This window comes from Microtus oregoni, unplaced genomic scaffold (genome assembly GCF_018167655.1).
Source record: "Microtus oregoni isolate MIOR12 unplaced genomic scaffold, Mior012 000022F_ref0000154, whole genome shotgun sequence".
Classification (NCBI taxonomy): domain Eukaryota; kingdom Metazoa; phylum Chordata; class Mammalia; order Rodentia; family Cricetidae; genus Microtus; species Microtus oregoni.
The window spans coordinates 14711278-14726404 of NW_024543081.1; the positions used below are offsets into that span (position 1 = coordinate 14711278).

Sequence of the window (15127 nt, forward strand, 5' to 3'; positions counted from 1 at the left end):
ATGCTTATTTACTTAAACTTCGGAGAGTGACTTTACTTGATAAATCTTAGCCGTTTAATCTCTAAATCCCAAGAATCTGTCTATGGCATCAATTGACCATGTAAGTATAGGGGAGATGGTTTTATTAGCATTTCTTTCTGTGTACTAGGATCAAATTCAGGGCCTCACGCACACTGACAAATAGTCTACTACCACTGAACCAAATCCCCAGCCCTAGATGCACTTACTAAAGTCCCATACTCTTTCTTTGATTTGTAAGGTCCTTTCTAATTAGAACATTTAAATGTTGACTGCTTGCCACTTAGCTCTTTGTTTTTTATACAATGCTGTTTGTTTTTATATACTAGATCATTTCTCACTATGTATGAGTGAGGTTTTTTTATAAAATTTGCAACTGCTAATTAAATTAGATAAATCTGAATTAAGTGAACCCCTAATATTCTTGGCAGAAACAAAGAGAAAATAATTAAGCAAATTTTTAGAATAAAAGAAAAATTGCCAAACAATAAAATGGCCTCGGTCACTGGCATTAACTGATTGGCAAATGTGGAAAAAAGTCACCATCACCATCAGCTTCTGCCACCCTCTGCTGCAGTTAATACCTGACTGGAGTTGTTCCCTGGGCACTAGTGTGTTGTCTTGGCTTCTTCAGTCTGGCACTACAGATGTGGTGGGATCTCTGAGAGGTATGCCAAGTGGAGGACTCAGGTTAACTTGGGAACGTGTCCTTGTAAGGAACCCAGCAATCTCTGGCTTCCTGCTTTAAGATGGATTTCTCCTTCCCAGTCTTGTGATTCCGGCTTCCATAAAGTTGTCTCTAGGAGTGTTAGTACCTTACTTCCGTATCTCTAGAACTGTGAGAACAATTTTCTTTATAAAATTGCTTGCTCTTGGTATTTCATTGTAATAATAAAAGTGGGATTAATACTCCCCTGTATTTTCCTTTTATTCTTTTTCATATCATCATTTACAATGGTAATTTTAGATTATTATAAATAAGGAAATAATTTTTAAAAGGTAACTTCTCCTGCCCACCCACCATACACACTCTTGTGAGCTACCAGTCCCTTCTTTGGGCCTATAATAAAGAGTATATGGACATGGAGACAGGGCTAGGGCTGGCAGAGGAGAACCTCATCCCTCCAGGACTAGTGCAGGCCTGGAGAACCTCATCCCTCCAGGACCAGTGCAGGCCTGGAGAACCTCATCCCTCCAGGACCAGTGCAGGCCTGGAGAACCGCATCTCTCCAGGACCACAGGCAGGCCTTCCTAGTCAATACATGCACTGAGCTGTTGCAGTGACAGCACAAATCCCAGGGAATGAAATAATAAAAGACTCAGCCCTAACGATATTAGACTGACGGTTTGTCATGTGGCTGGCCCTCAAACACGTCTCTGATCCTAACTACCACTCTCTGAGCTCATTATGAAGTTCACTTTACAAAAGGGAACAGCACGGTTTAAGGTGATTAAGAAAGTTTGCCCAAAGTCAAAGCATCAGCGAGTCAGCAAGTGGAGACAGGCTCTGAAAAATGACAAGCACACACCTCAATTTCTTTGACTGCCCTTGGCATATGATCCACCGCTATTTTACTTGATGAGAACCTAAAGTGAGTAACTCTGTTGACACAGCACTGGCAACATGCGCCTGCTCACTCTCTCTTTTCTGTTTGTTTTCTCTGTCTTTGCTGGGCACAATAAATAAGGAGTACAATAAATATGAGAAGACTAATAAGCAGTTAGGCGAAGGTCACATTTACCTTTAAATGAATTCAAGTCTTGCTTCTTGTTCTTACAATTAGCAATCCAACTATATTGTTGAAAGAAAACAAAGGGCTAAAACATAACACAGTGTTAGGTAAAGGTACTTTGTTTAAGTGCACAGTGATAAACTTAAAGTCACAGATTCATGATGACCTAAAACCTATAATGTGTTTGTTAAGGGAAACTATTTGTTCATAAAAAATTCCTGTTATAGAAACTTGCATAACTGACCTATATATAGTATGAATGTACTCAGGGAGCTTGTGTTAATTAGCGCACTGCACATCTGCAGTGTTAGCCCACCGCACATCTACAGTGTTAGCCCACCGCACATCTGCAGTGTTAATTAGCCCACTGCACATCTGTAGTGTTAATTAGCCCACTGCACATTTACAGTGTTAATTAGCCTACTGCACATCTGTAGTGTTAATTAGCCCACCGCACATCTGCAGTGTTAGCCCACCGCACATCTGCAGTGTTAGCCCACCACACATCTGCAGTGTTAGCCCACCACACATCTGCAGTGTTAATTAGCCCACTGCACATCTGTAGTGTTAATTAGCCCACTGCACATTTACAGTGTTAATTAGCCCACTGCACATCTGTAGTGTTAATTAGTCCACTGCACATCTACAGTGTTAATTATATCACTGCACATCTACAGTGTTAGCCCACCGCACATCTGCAGTGTTAATTATATCACTGCACATCTACAGTGTTAATTAGCCCACCGCACATCTATAGTGTTAATTATATCACTGCACATCTACAGTGTTAATTATATCACTGCACATCTACAGTGTTAATTATATCACTGCACATCTACAGTGTTAATTAGTCCACTGTACATCTACAGTGTTAATTATATAACTGCACATCTACAGCGTTAATTAGCCCATCGCACATCTACAGTGTTAATTAGCCCACTGTACATCTGCAGTGTTAATTACCCACTGCACATCTACAGCCACATTTATTGGTCCACAGCCTCAGGCTGTCAGGTGTACTCTGAGTGAAGTTTTGACTACTGCTGTCTGACAGGGGAAAAAGAAGACATGGAGTCCAATCCACTCTGAAATTAGATAGTCCCCCTCGACTCACACAGTGTTTAGCTGTTGCTTCAAACTGGCTGGGAGCCACACAGGAGCCGTCAGCCTCCTGTAACCCCAAGTCTAGACTCCTCTATACTAGGAGCAACACTCCCAAATTGCAGTTGTTTGATTTTATAGCCTTGATTTGACTAATCACATTTAAAGAAAATATTCCTGCATTTGAAAGGTATTTTTCTTGCCTTTTTGGTAGTGGGCCTAGCCTTTAACAGTCAGGCCAGCTTCCTGCTGTGCATGGCAACACACTCCCTTAATCCCAGCACTCAGGAGGCAGAGGTGAAGGAATCTCTGTGAGTTCAAAACCAGCTGGTTATACACTGTAAGTTCCAGTGAAGTCAGGGCTATGTAGAGAGACCCTGTCTTAAAAGAAAAAAGGGGGCCAGGCAGTGGGTGCAAGCCTTAATTCCTGCACTCAGAAGTCAGTGACAGGTGGATCTCTGTGAATTCACAGCCAGTCTGGTCTACAGAGCCAGTTCCAGGACATTCAGAGCTACACAGAGAAATCCTGTCTCAAATAAACAAACAAAACAACAAAAAACAATAAAAACAACAACAACAAAAATCTTTCCTTGAACCTTGTTGTAAACAGGCCAGGTCTTCTGAGTTACTTAGAGTTGCTCGGAAAGGATGTAATCTTAGCGACGGCTTTCCCTCCTGCCCACGCTGGGTTTCCTCTCTGTTCAAACCCATCAGGAATCAAATACCTGTGTCTTCTTTCTTTCTATGGAATTCTTAAGCCAACCCCACCACAAGATATTTTAGTCACTTATAGCCTATGTGAATATAAATAAATGCATTGTGCTTCTAGAATATTTGCTTCTACATTTTAATACACAGCTGTGATTTGGGGCTTAAAAGGCTTAGTTTGTTTAAAATCTGGTGGGCAAGTAAGTGATTGGTGTGGCCTCATCATTCTGTTAGATGACAGGACAGAGAGGCAGAAGCACCCTGTGCAGAAGCCTGCCATAAATATGGATGTGAGATGCCCTGGAAAGCCAAAATGGCAACGCTACCAAAGGATGCTACTTCCAGGAAAATGGTTTAACATAGTTTTCTAATGACATTGAAATTTTGTTCTTTTAAAATGTATCCCTTTTTGAAAATATGCCTTTTATTTAAATATGTGGACACATGCACAAAATGGCCTATGTAAATAAAAGCAACTGCAATTTCACAATTTACTTAATCCAGAATTAAAAGGCACTTATCAGCCTATAATGAGCACATTTCCTAAAATCTAGCTTTAGAAGAATACCATATTTGTTTAAATATATGTTTAATAATATGACAGTTTCACATTTCATTCAGCATTTTCCAAACAATTTTAATTAAGCTCATTGTAGAAGTTCAGTAACATTTTGTTAAGGTCTTTTACAGGCTCACTTATGAGAGGATGATTAGTGTATTAACAGAATATGACTAAATAGTATCAGGACATATGAGTTCCAATTGTATTCAACTATTTAATTGGTGTGCGGCCTTCCCTAGGTAACTTACATCCCACTGGGTTGAGCTTATTGTCTCTGTAAGAGATAATATTCCCAGCAGCCCCCTTCCCCGTGGAACATCTCTAAGGCGCCCAGAAGCACCTTACTATGGGAGTCCAAACACTGCAGATCCTATGCTTTTCCTACAGACATGCATTACGGTGATGTTCAGTTATAAATCAGGAACAGGAAATCCAGCCCTTTCTGATGGAGAAAGGATGGGGTTAGAACTAGTTTTTTAAATATACCACAGCATCCTACATTTCTTAACAAGCTCTGCCTTCAGAGAAATGTGTTAACTAGAGCTAATCTGATGGGATATGCTGAGTCTCACCACCAATCAGGGAGAAGAGAAGCACCCAGCCTCGATCTACTCTAACCATCCACGCCACTGAAGAGAGGCCAGGGGGGCAAATGAAAAGCACATGCAAAGTTCCCAGAGGCACAGGCTCACTAAAACAGTGAGACCTACCACAAGACTAGTACATTCTGTCTCCTCTCCTTACCTTGACAGCACTGGAGAAAAGCCTATTTTCCACAGTCCTGCCTACCTGTTCCTCAAGCCCAGTGATTGGAGGAAAATTACAAGACAGACTAAAAGGCAACAGGCATGGTCTGAAGGGACAGAGCAGGCATGAAAGGCACAGGCAGATCTGGCAGGGATGTGAGACAGAGATGATTGAGATGCTGAGGGTGCTAATGGCTAACACAGACAGCATGCAAATAATAGATAAGCAACATAGGCAGAGGGATAGAAAAGCTGAGAATACCGACAAGAAAACATGAATATGAAAAACACCAAAGAGAGTCTTTAGTGGGCTGACTTTAGACAGGCCATGGCTGAGAAAACCTTCGAGTTTGGCAACATCTCAGTATAAACCTAAACAGAAATGCATGAAAAACAAATGGGACAGAATATCTGTACCTGAAGGACAGCCATGAGCTAATATGTCCGTGGGATTAAAGGCGAGAGAAAGAAATTAACAGGACAAACACGTGAAGCAATAGGTACTGAGAATTTCCCCTAGGCATATCATTTTAAAACCCCAGAAAGTTAAAGAAAGAGGCCAGAAAGGAAAAGCCTTTCCCTATAAAGGAATAAAGACAAAAATATATTCACCATCTCCTCACAGACCATGCAAGCAAGAAGAGACTGGGGAGAAATAACAAAATTGTTAGAAGAAAAACGACCAGCCTAGAATTTTGTACTCTGTGAAATTGTCCTTCAAATGAGAAGGAGAAATACTTTCTTCATCCAAAACTAAGAGATCTGCTATCAGAATTTCTGCCTTGCAAGGAATGGACAAAGAAATTCTTTAATAAGAGCAAAACAGCAAAGGCCAGAAACAGATATTTGTGGAAGAAGAAAGCACTGGAACTGGTGTAAGGAAAGGTAAAACAAAAAATTTTCTTTCCTTTATTCTTTACAAATAGCATAGCAGTTTGTTCAAAATAGTAACAGTAGGGCTGGGATGTAGCTCAGTAGGTAGAGGGCTTGCCTAGCATGAAGAAACTCTGGGTATGATCCCTAGCACTTGGGAAACCAGGCCTGGTGGCTCATGACTGTAATCCCAGCACTTGGGAGGTGGGGGCAGGAGGATCAGAAGTATGAAGTCATTCTTGGCTACCTGGTGAGTTCAGTGCAGCCGAAGCTATGTGAGGCCCTATTGTAATGATGGTGATAACCAGTGATGTCTTTGGAATGCGTATATTCCAAATGTGTGGCTGCAAGATGAATGATGGCAATAATATAAGGGATGGGAAGTATAAATTAGAATGATTTTGTTATCATAAGATACCAGCACTAGCCATGAGGTTGTGTAGCAGGCATTAGACGGCTCTCCTGAGCTGCAACAGATACCAACTTACAAAGTGGACAGGTTCATTTTGGGTCTCGCTATTAGAAGTTTCAGGCATGATGAATGACTGGCCCTGTTGCTCTGGGGCCTAGAATAAGGCAGTATGAGGACCTCATGGCTAGGACATGAAAGAGATGATGGGACTGGGATCCAATAATATTTATTAAAGTTGTGCCATCAATGACCAGAGACTTACCACTAGGCTCTACCTCTTGAGCGGTCTACTACCTACTCCCCAATAGTGTCACCATTAAGGGACCAAATCATAGCATAGTTGTATTTAATAATGGGCCCAGACTGGCTATAAACATACACTGAAAACCCAAAGATGCACAAAAATGAGGAAAATGATGTATAACTGATATATAACTGATGCATAACTGCAGAAAAGAACAAAAAAATGAGGTCATATAAAACTACCAATTAAACCACAAAGAAACAAGTAGTTGGTGTACATGATGTCATATGTTTAAAGTAGCACCAGTGAAAGAGACAGAGAGGGGGGAGGGAGGGAGAGAGGGAGGAATGAACGAACGAATGAACGAACAAGGCCAACAAATTAAAAACAATGAGAAATATGGCAGCTATTAATCCAACTATCAGAAATCAATCTGAGTAACAGTGAGCTAAATGCATCTATTAAAATATGGAAATAGTTCCAAGAAACCAGACCCAACTAAATGCTGTCTGCAAGAAGTTCATTTTAAATATGAAAATACACTGAGAATTAAAAGTAAACAGAGGGCTGGGCCGTAGTGGCGCATGCCTTTAATCCCAGCACTTGGATCTCTGTAAATCTGAGGACAGCCTGGTCTACAGAGCGAGTTCCAGGACAGCCAGGATATACAGAGAAACCCTGTCTCAAAAGAACAAACAAACAAAAAAGTAAACAGAGAAGCTGGGTAAGGTGGCATGCACTTGTAATTATAGATACTGGGTAGACTAAGACAGGAGGACAAGTTTGAGGCTAGTCTGAGTACCAAAGTGAGACACACCCCTTAGTGTGGGAGGGATGAGCTAGGCTTGATATGGCTGTTCCTGAAGAAATAGCTAGAGAGATGACTCAGTATTTGAAGACCAATTACTGCACAACCATGATGACCTGAGCTTAGATCTCAGTGTCCACAGAACAAGCTGAATGTGGTCTTTCAAGTTATAGTCCAACACTGTGGAGAACAGAGACTAGCTGAAAAAACAAGAACTCCAGGTTCAGAGAGCCATTGCCTCAAAGGAATAAAGCAGAGACTGAGAGAGGAGGTCACTTGACACTGTCCTCAATCCCACCCCTCACCCCGCCTCAGTGTACACACACACACACACACACACACACACACGGGAGGAGGTTAAAAAAAACTATTTTATCTATGAATAGCCTCTTCAAAGACTCATGCCCCATGATTAGAAAAAAAGAGCAAACATATAAATTGTGCCACACTAACACTAATCAAAAGCATGAGTAGCAGCTTTAGAAAGCATAATTAATTAATTATTAATTACACATGAGATCAGACCAAGGAAATTTATCCAAGGTTAAGAAGGGTGCTACATAACAGTATAGGTGGCAGTTCTCCCAGGAGACCAAACAGTCCTTAGTGTCTACACACCAAATAAGAGCGCCAAAATCCACATAGTAAACGCTAATGTAACAGACATTTATAGACGACTTCATTTTCATCAAGCTCACCCAGAACATTACCAGGACAGGCCACATTCCAAGACAGGGCACAGGTCAATAAATTTAGAAGAATATAAAAATCATACAGAATCTATTTTCAGACTACAGCAGAATTAAACTAGACATCAGTAAAACTATAGCTAGAAAGCCCAAAAATATCTTGGAAATTGAACAGCACACCTCTAAATAATACATGGGTTAAGGAATAAAGAGTGAGGAAAGGTCAATTCATTTAATTGAGTGAAATGAAAATATATCTTATTAAACTTTGTGGGGTGCAGCCAAGGTGGTGCTTGGAGGAAGTGAGAGGTTTTCTGAGGAGAGCTGAAGGACGGAGGAGACCTCAAGAAACTACTAGCACCCTACCTTCACCACTGAGCAAAGAGAACAGCAAATTTTAGGGCTAATCAAGGAAGCTAGATGTCTTTGTTTTTTCCCAGCAGAATTCGTGTGTAGGACAAGCTTCCAGTGCAAATGACGTGGATCACTAAAGTGTGTTCTAGTACTTTCTCAGCGAATTTACACTATAGCTCCTTTCTTCTCTAATCGTCTTTATCAGCAGTTTTTTGTGATCACACAGCTTTTTTCAGGTCTCTCTCTCTCTTTCTTCTTTAATATTCCAAGGTCTGACTGTAAAAAGATGACTAACACATCAAAATCTGGCTAAGTAAATTATATATACATGTATATCACATATATACACACACAATATATCATAAAAGGCACCACACTGATATGAATAAAACAGTACAGCAATTACTATTTCTCAGTGAGGGAAAGAAGAGTGGGCACACACAGGAAAAGGTCTCAGAGCTGGGCATTGAAGACTACAGCAAGAAACAAATATTCTAGAGGGGAAAAGAACTTTTTAAGTACAATACAAAGCAATACATTAGCAGTGCTAGTTGAGAGAGCAGCCTACACTGAAGGCTAATGAGATAAAAGTACAAAGACAGGTTGGGAGCCAAACTCTCAGCTAGACATCCCACCATTGACACCCAGAGGCGCATTTCAATAAAACTGAACTGGGCCAAGAGCTACTCTTCCACATTACAACATTCATTGGGAAATAAACATAAAAAGAGAGATATGTAAAAGATAGTAATGCCCACAAGGTAATTATTTTCATTCATTGGTAAATATTCAATTAATAAATGTGACGTGCACCAATGCTATCAATCAATGGCTGGTGCCCCTTCCAAAATGAACAGATCAACGCACTGTGTGGGCATGAGCGCTCTGGTCTGTGCTTTGTTTGCTGTCTTAGTGATAGCCAGTCACTGGGAGAACTCATATTGTTGTGTACGTGGTTTACATATTTGGTCCTGAGCTCAAGTGTTAGAGAATCTGAAAAGCTTTATAAAGGTGGATTTAAACACACTCATACCTTGCTCATGGAAAGGCTATAATGAATGCATAAACAGATCTGTCTGAATATTTGTAATTCTATTCTTTTCAGTTCCCTTCTTCAGGACAGCTCATGAGCGCTTAGAGCAGGGACCAGCCTCTCTCTGCTTTATGGAGTCATGCAAGTTCTTAAGCCAGTGATAAAACAGCTGCTCTGAATTTTCAAGGGAAAACCTGCAAATTTTAATTGTTACCTTGTAACAATAAGTTTATATCAGGACTCAGGAAGCAAAGGCAAGTCGGTTGTAGGGTGGAGGGCAGCCCAGACTACACAATGAGATAGCAAGGCCTCGTCTAATAAACAAATAAGAACTTAATCTTCTTAAAAGTTGATTTATATAAAAATTTCTGAATGAATCAGCACAGCAGGATGAAAACTCATGAAGAGTTTTCCAATTTCATCATTAAGCCTAAAACCTAATCTAAAATAAACACTTAAGAAGTAAGATATGCACCATGATTAAATCTGACTTCTGCAAGCAATGCAGAAAATCAAGGTCTTAGACCATATTCACAAAATGAAAAGATTTTAAAAACACTTAATCATCTCAAAAGATGCATAAAAAGCATTTGACAAAAGTCAACACATTTCTTAGTTACTCAAGGGTGGCTGGTGGGGTGGATGAGAAGGTAATGGAGCCGTCCACCAAGCCTCATGACCTGAGTTTGACCTCCAGAACCTACATGGTGGAAGGGGAGAACTGACTCCTGAGAACTGTCCTCAGACCTCCACATATATGCTGTGGCACACAAGTACCTGTGTTTATGTGAGTGAGCACACACACACATACACACACTATAGTAGTATTAATAATAATAAATTTGAAATACACTTAACACATCAGAATAACAGAATAAAGCCTCTTCGACCTAAGCAAATATAAAAAGCCCACAGTTAACCATTACATTGTCACAAGCCTGTAATCCTAGCATTTGGGAGGCTGAGGCAGGAGGACTGTGAGCTCCAGGTCAGCCTGAGCTACATAGTGAGATCCTGACTCAAAACAAAAAAGAAAGTAAGAAAATTCATACCTAACATCATTTTAATGGCTGAAAACTTTCCTCCTAGAAGCAAGAACAAGGGAGGGCTGCCTACTCTCACCACTATCGCTGGAGAAAATGTCATGACCAAGACAACTTGCAGAAGGAAGGGCTTGTTTGTCTTATGGTTCCAGAGGGTAAGAGTCCACCATGATGGGGAAACATGGCAGCAAGCAGGCACAGTGGTCGGAGCAGGAAGCTGGGAGCTCGCATCCTCAACCACAAGCAGGAAACAGAGTCAATTGGACAAAGAATGAGGCCTTAAGCTCTTAAAGCCTTCCCTCAGTCCTCCAGCAAGGCCACACCTCCTAAGCTCCCCCCACCAACAGCACCACCACCCAGTACTCCGTCTCCTCTTGCTGCCTGTGGATCAAGATGTAGAACTCTCAGCCCCTTCTCCAGCACCATGATGTCTGCATGATGTCTGTCTGCATGCCACCATGATGATAATGGACTAAACTTCTGAAACAGTAAGCCAGACCCAGTTAAATGTTTCCTTTTATATGAGTTGCCATGGTCAGCTCTTATTGCTGTGGTGTCTGTCCAAAGCAACAGAAACCCTAAGACAGCTCCTATTTCATATACAGAAATATTAACTAAACAAAAATCTAAGATTTGAATAAGAGAATTTTTGGCTAGTTTTATGTCAATCTGACACAAGCTAGAGTTATCTGAAAGAGGGACCCTAAATTGAGAAAAGAGTTCCAGAAGATCCAGGTGTAGGGCAGTTTCTTAATTAGTGACTGATGGAGAACGCCCAGTCCATTGTGGGTGGTGCCATCCCTGGGCTGGTGGCCCTGGGTTCTATAAGAAAGCAGACTGAGCAAGCCAGTAAGCAGCATTCCTCCATGGCCTCTGCATCAGTTCCCACCTCCAGGTTCCTGCCCTGTTTGAGTTCCTGTCCTGATTCCCTTCAATGATGAGCAGTGAGATGGAAGCATAAGCGAAATAAACCCTTCCTTCACCAACTTGCTTTTTGGTCATGGTGTTTAATTGCAGCAATAGAAACCCTAACTAAGACAGAGAGTTAAAACTACAAACTTGTAGAAGAAAATATAGGTATAAACCTTCATGGCCTTGTATTTGACAATAATGTGTTTTATATATGATATGTAAAGCAAAGCAGGCAAATATAAATCAGAAGCACAGCAAGGTCCAACTTTATATCCAGCAGGATTAACCATAATTTTAAGATGGACAAAGTAACAAGTGTTAACAAAGATACAGGAAAAATGAAGCCCTCTTGCATTGCTGATGGGAATGTACGACGGAGGGTTCAGTCCTTCTAGAAGGTTCAGCAGTTCCTCAAAGGGCTAAACACTGGCATTAGCACATGCTGTAGTGATTCCCCTGTTCTGTACACGCCCCAGAGAACTGAAAGCAGAGACCCAGCCTGACACACACTGATGTTCACTGCAGCGTTATGCACAAGAGCTCACAGGCGGAATATTCCACAACTCTATCAACAGATGAATAGATGTGTTTAAATGTGGTGAGCATGGAAAAGAAAATGGTATCCAGCCACCAAAGAATGGAGTTCTGATTCCCCCTACCACCTGGATGAGCCTCAAGGATCGTAAGGTGAGAGAAATAAGCCTGATGAAAAAGAACAGTAAAATTCCACTTACACATAGTGGACTTAAAGGCCAAGTTCATCCAAACAGAAAGCAGAAGCTTAATGGAATGGGAATGAGGAGTTATTACTTAATGTTGACAGTGTGACTTTTAAAAAAGGTTTAAGCTGGGCGATGGTGGCGCACGCCTTTAATCTCAGCACTCGGGAGGCAGAGGCAGGCGGATCTCTGTGAGTTCGAGAACAGCCTGGTCTACAGAGCTGGTTCCAGGACAGGCTCCAAAGCCACAGAGAAACCCTGTCTCGAAAAACCAAAAAAAAATAAAAAAATAAAATAAATAAATAAATAAGGTTTAAACAAGAGTGGTGGTGGCTTCACAACACAGTAAATGTAATTAACGCCACCAAACTTCACACTTACAAATGTAAATATGAGCTGGCATGGTAGCACACACCACTATTCCCAGTGCCTGTGAGGTGGAGGGAAGAAGACCAGGAGTTCAAGGTCAGCTCAACTCAGTTACTTCATGAACTCAAGTCCACATGAGGTTCTGACTCAAAAATCAATACAAATGAACATAAAAGCCAAATGACATAAATATGCATATATCTTTTAAGCAATCTTTATAATGTTCTAAAACAACTTTTATTTTAAAATAATCTAATAAACAACCTTATAATTATGTATTATATATACCTATATAAAACATTTATTATACATATATGTATATATCCAAGTGTGCAATTTGTATGGTATGTGATTTATATTCCAAAAAAATTTTATAAAGAAGAAAGGAAAAGGAACAAGTTCTCAAGGTATGGAAGGATATGGAGGAACTTTGGAGTATATTGCCCATGAAAGAAACCAACCTAAAGAAGCTTTATGGGTCTAAGCTCGTGACATCTAGAGAAGGAAGAATTATAAAGCCCAGTGGTACCCAGGACCAAGAGGGTGAGGGTGGGTGGTAAGACACACTTAAGTAAGTGGAAGGACCCTGTTTAATATTGAGTGGTAGACACGGGACATTATGTCTTTCCAAAATCTACAGAACTGTGTGACACATATGATCTATGAACATTATCAACACTGGCTGCCACCTGCAGCAAATGAACTTTCACTGATGTTAGTAATAGAAAGACTGTGTAGATGCAGAAGGATTCAGAGAAATTTTTTGTATAATTTTTGTACTTTAAAAAATGTAGTTTTAGGACAGGTAGTGGTAGTGCATGCCTTTACTCCCAGCACTTGGGAGGAAGAGGCAGGCAGATCTCTGTGAGTTTGAGAGTTTGAGGCCAGCCTGGTCTACAGACCAAGTTCCAGGACAGGCTCAAAAAAATGTAGTTTTAAAATGCAGTAACCATAGAGTACAGTGAACTTTATTCTCTCTTCATGATTTAAAGTCTATCACTTTAAACACAAATTATAGCTTCGCATTTCTAATGCAAAGGAAAGGCATGCTGGCTCGTCACCTTTGCAAATACTTTGGTGCCAATCTACTTCAATATCCTGTATAGCCCTTTGTCATCTCCTCTCCACACCCTGAATTATTTCATGACCTGAATTTCTGCACGTTTGTTAAGTATGTCCACCTCAGTAGCCTTTGAAGATTCCAAATCCCCTAGAAACACTTCTCTAAATTATGAATAAATTCCAATCTAATTATAATTATGAGTTATAGTGCCATCATTATACAAACCGTCATGCTACCTCCTTTCATTTGCTGTGTCTGCTTTTCTATGAGGTGCCACTGGATCGGGGTGTTACTGCTCTCCCAGTGCCACATTCAACACAGAGGATGGAAATGAGGGCTAGACTATCAAGAAAAGAGGTGGCAAGGACATTTAAGAACAACTGTTCAAGCCCAATGTCATGGTGTGCACCCGTTATCCTAGCACGTGGGAGGTTAGAGGTTAAGACAGGAGAAGCTCAGGACAACCTAGACTACATAGCAAGACACTGTGAAAATCAAGAATCACCTTGCTCCAGTTCAGGGTTTAAAACCGTATGCCCTGCACTCATGTCTTCATGGCGCCCTGTCTAATTTTTTACAAACTGTTGGTTACCTTGGTCTTTTCCAGCTTCGTCTATGTGTTGGAAATCTTTTAGCATTTGAAGGTTGCACAACCCCTCTCTGCAACACTGAATAACTTTCTTGGAGCCATTCTTGATGAGGTAGTCCATCAGGGAGAGGCATTTGTACACATGGCGCCAGTTCTTCCCATGATCACCCAGTCGTTGCCACATCATGTGCATGATCTCAGAGAGGGAGGCCGTGTTGAAAGTCATGTCACTGATGGCTAGCATTAGCGAGCTGGAGGGACCCCAGGGGTCATTGGAAGTCGCTTCCCTGACTTTTATTTCAGCCTCTGAGTAATTTTTCACGAAGTTTTTCACTTGCCTCCTGAAAGCCATAGCTAGAGTTGAGTCTGAAGGTAAAGCGGGGTGAGAGGGATGGGACCAGAATGAGTGGTTTACAGGGCTCCTGACAGGACATCTGTCCCGGGTCCTAAGGCTCTCAAGCACAAATGATTCATCTCCAAGCGATACAGTATCGATTTCCTGCAAGGGAAGTGCGAAAAAATATGTAAGTTCCTTTTAAAAAAAAATCTACAGGAGACCAAGTCAGTCTTAAAAAATAATCTAGATTTAGTTTTCAAGTCAGCCTGTCCAGGAGGAGGGGACTATATAAGGGTTCTTAGGGTGAGCACGGCAAAATCCCTCACAGGGTTGACCTCCTTTATCCAAAGAATTGTAGGTAGTCTATCTGTTTCCAAAAGTCCCTGCAGAAATAAACATACAGTGAGTATAAAGGCTTACATGGAGAGTAGGCAAGCTAGTATTGAAGGGGACTTCGCACTCTGGCATCTTCACATATTCTGCCATGATACCAACACTGTGTCCTGAAATCATTTAAATGGGGATGACAACACTGTGAGATGCTCCTAGTGCCCTAATCATGCTCCCTCTAAAAGGCACTAAATCAAACCTACACAGATTCTACTTTCTTGTCCATCTAGGGAGCGAGCACTAAGACAAACACTTCTACCTCCTCAGATCTACAACTAATGCACAGTACTGAAAGCCAGTATATTAGCCTAGACAAGTCTAGCAAACTAGAGAGAAAGGTTCGATTACTTTCTTTACTCACTTTCAGGAAAAAAAATAAGGGACTTAAATTCAACAGTGTCAAAGTGATGGAATTTCCTAAAAC

At 41.0% G+C, this 15127-nt stretch overlaps 1 protein-coding gene across 1 annotated transcript in view; it reads right to left on the reverse strand.

Moving 5' to 3' along the window:
- Positions 1-14328, reverse strand: part of Enthd1 (ENTH domain containing 1) — a 106875-nt gene extending 92547 nt beyond the window's left edge. Inside the window, exon 1 of the mRNA XM_041672517.1 lies at positions 13980-14328. Within this exon, the coding sequence (XP_041528451.1) occupies positions 13980-14328 (349 nt within the window). The remainder of the gene's footprint in view (positions 1-13979) is intronic.
- Between the last annotated feature and the right edge of the window lie 799 nt (positions 14329-15127).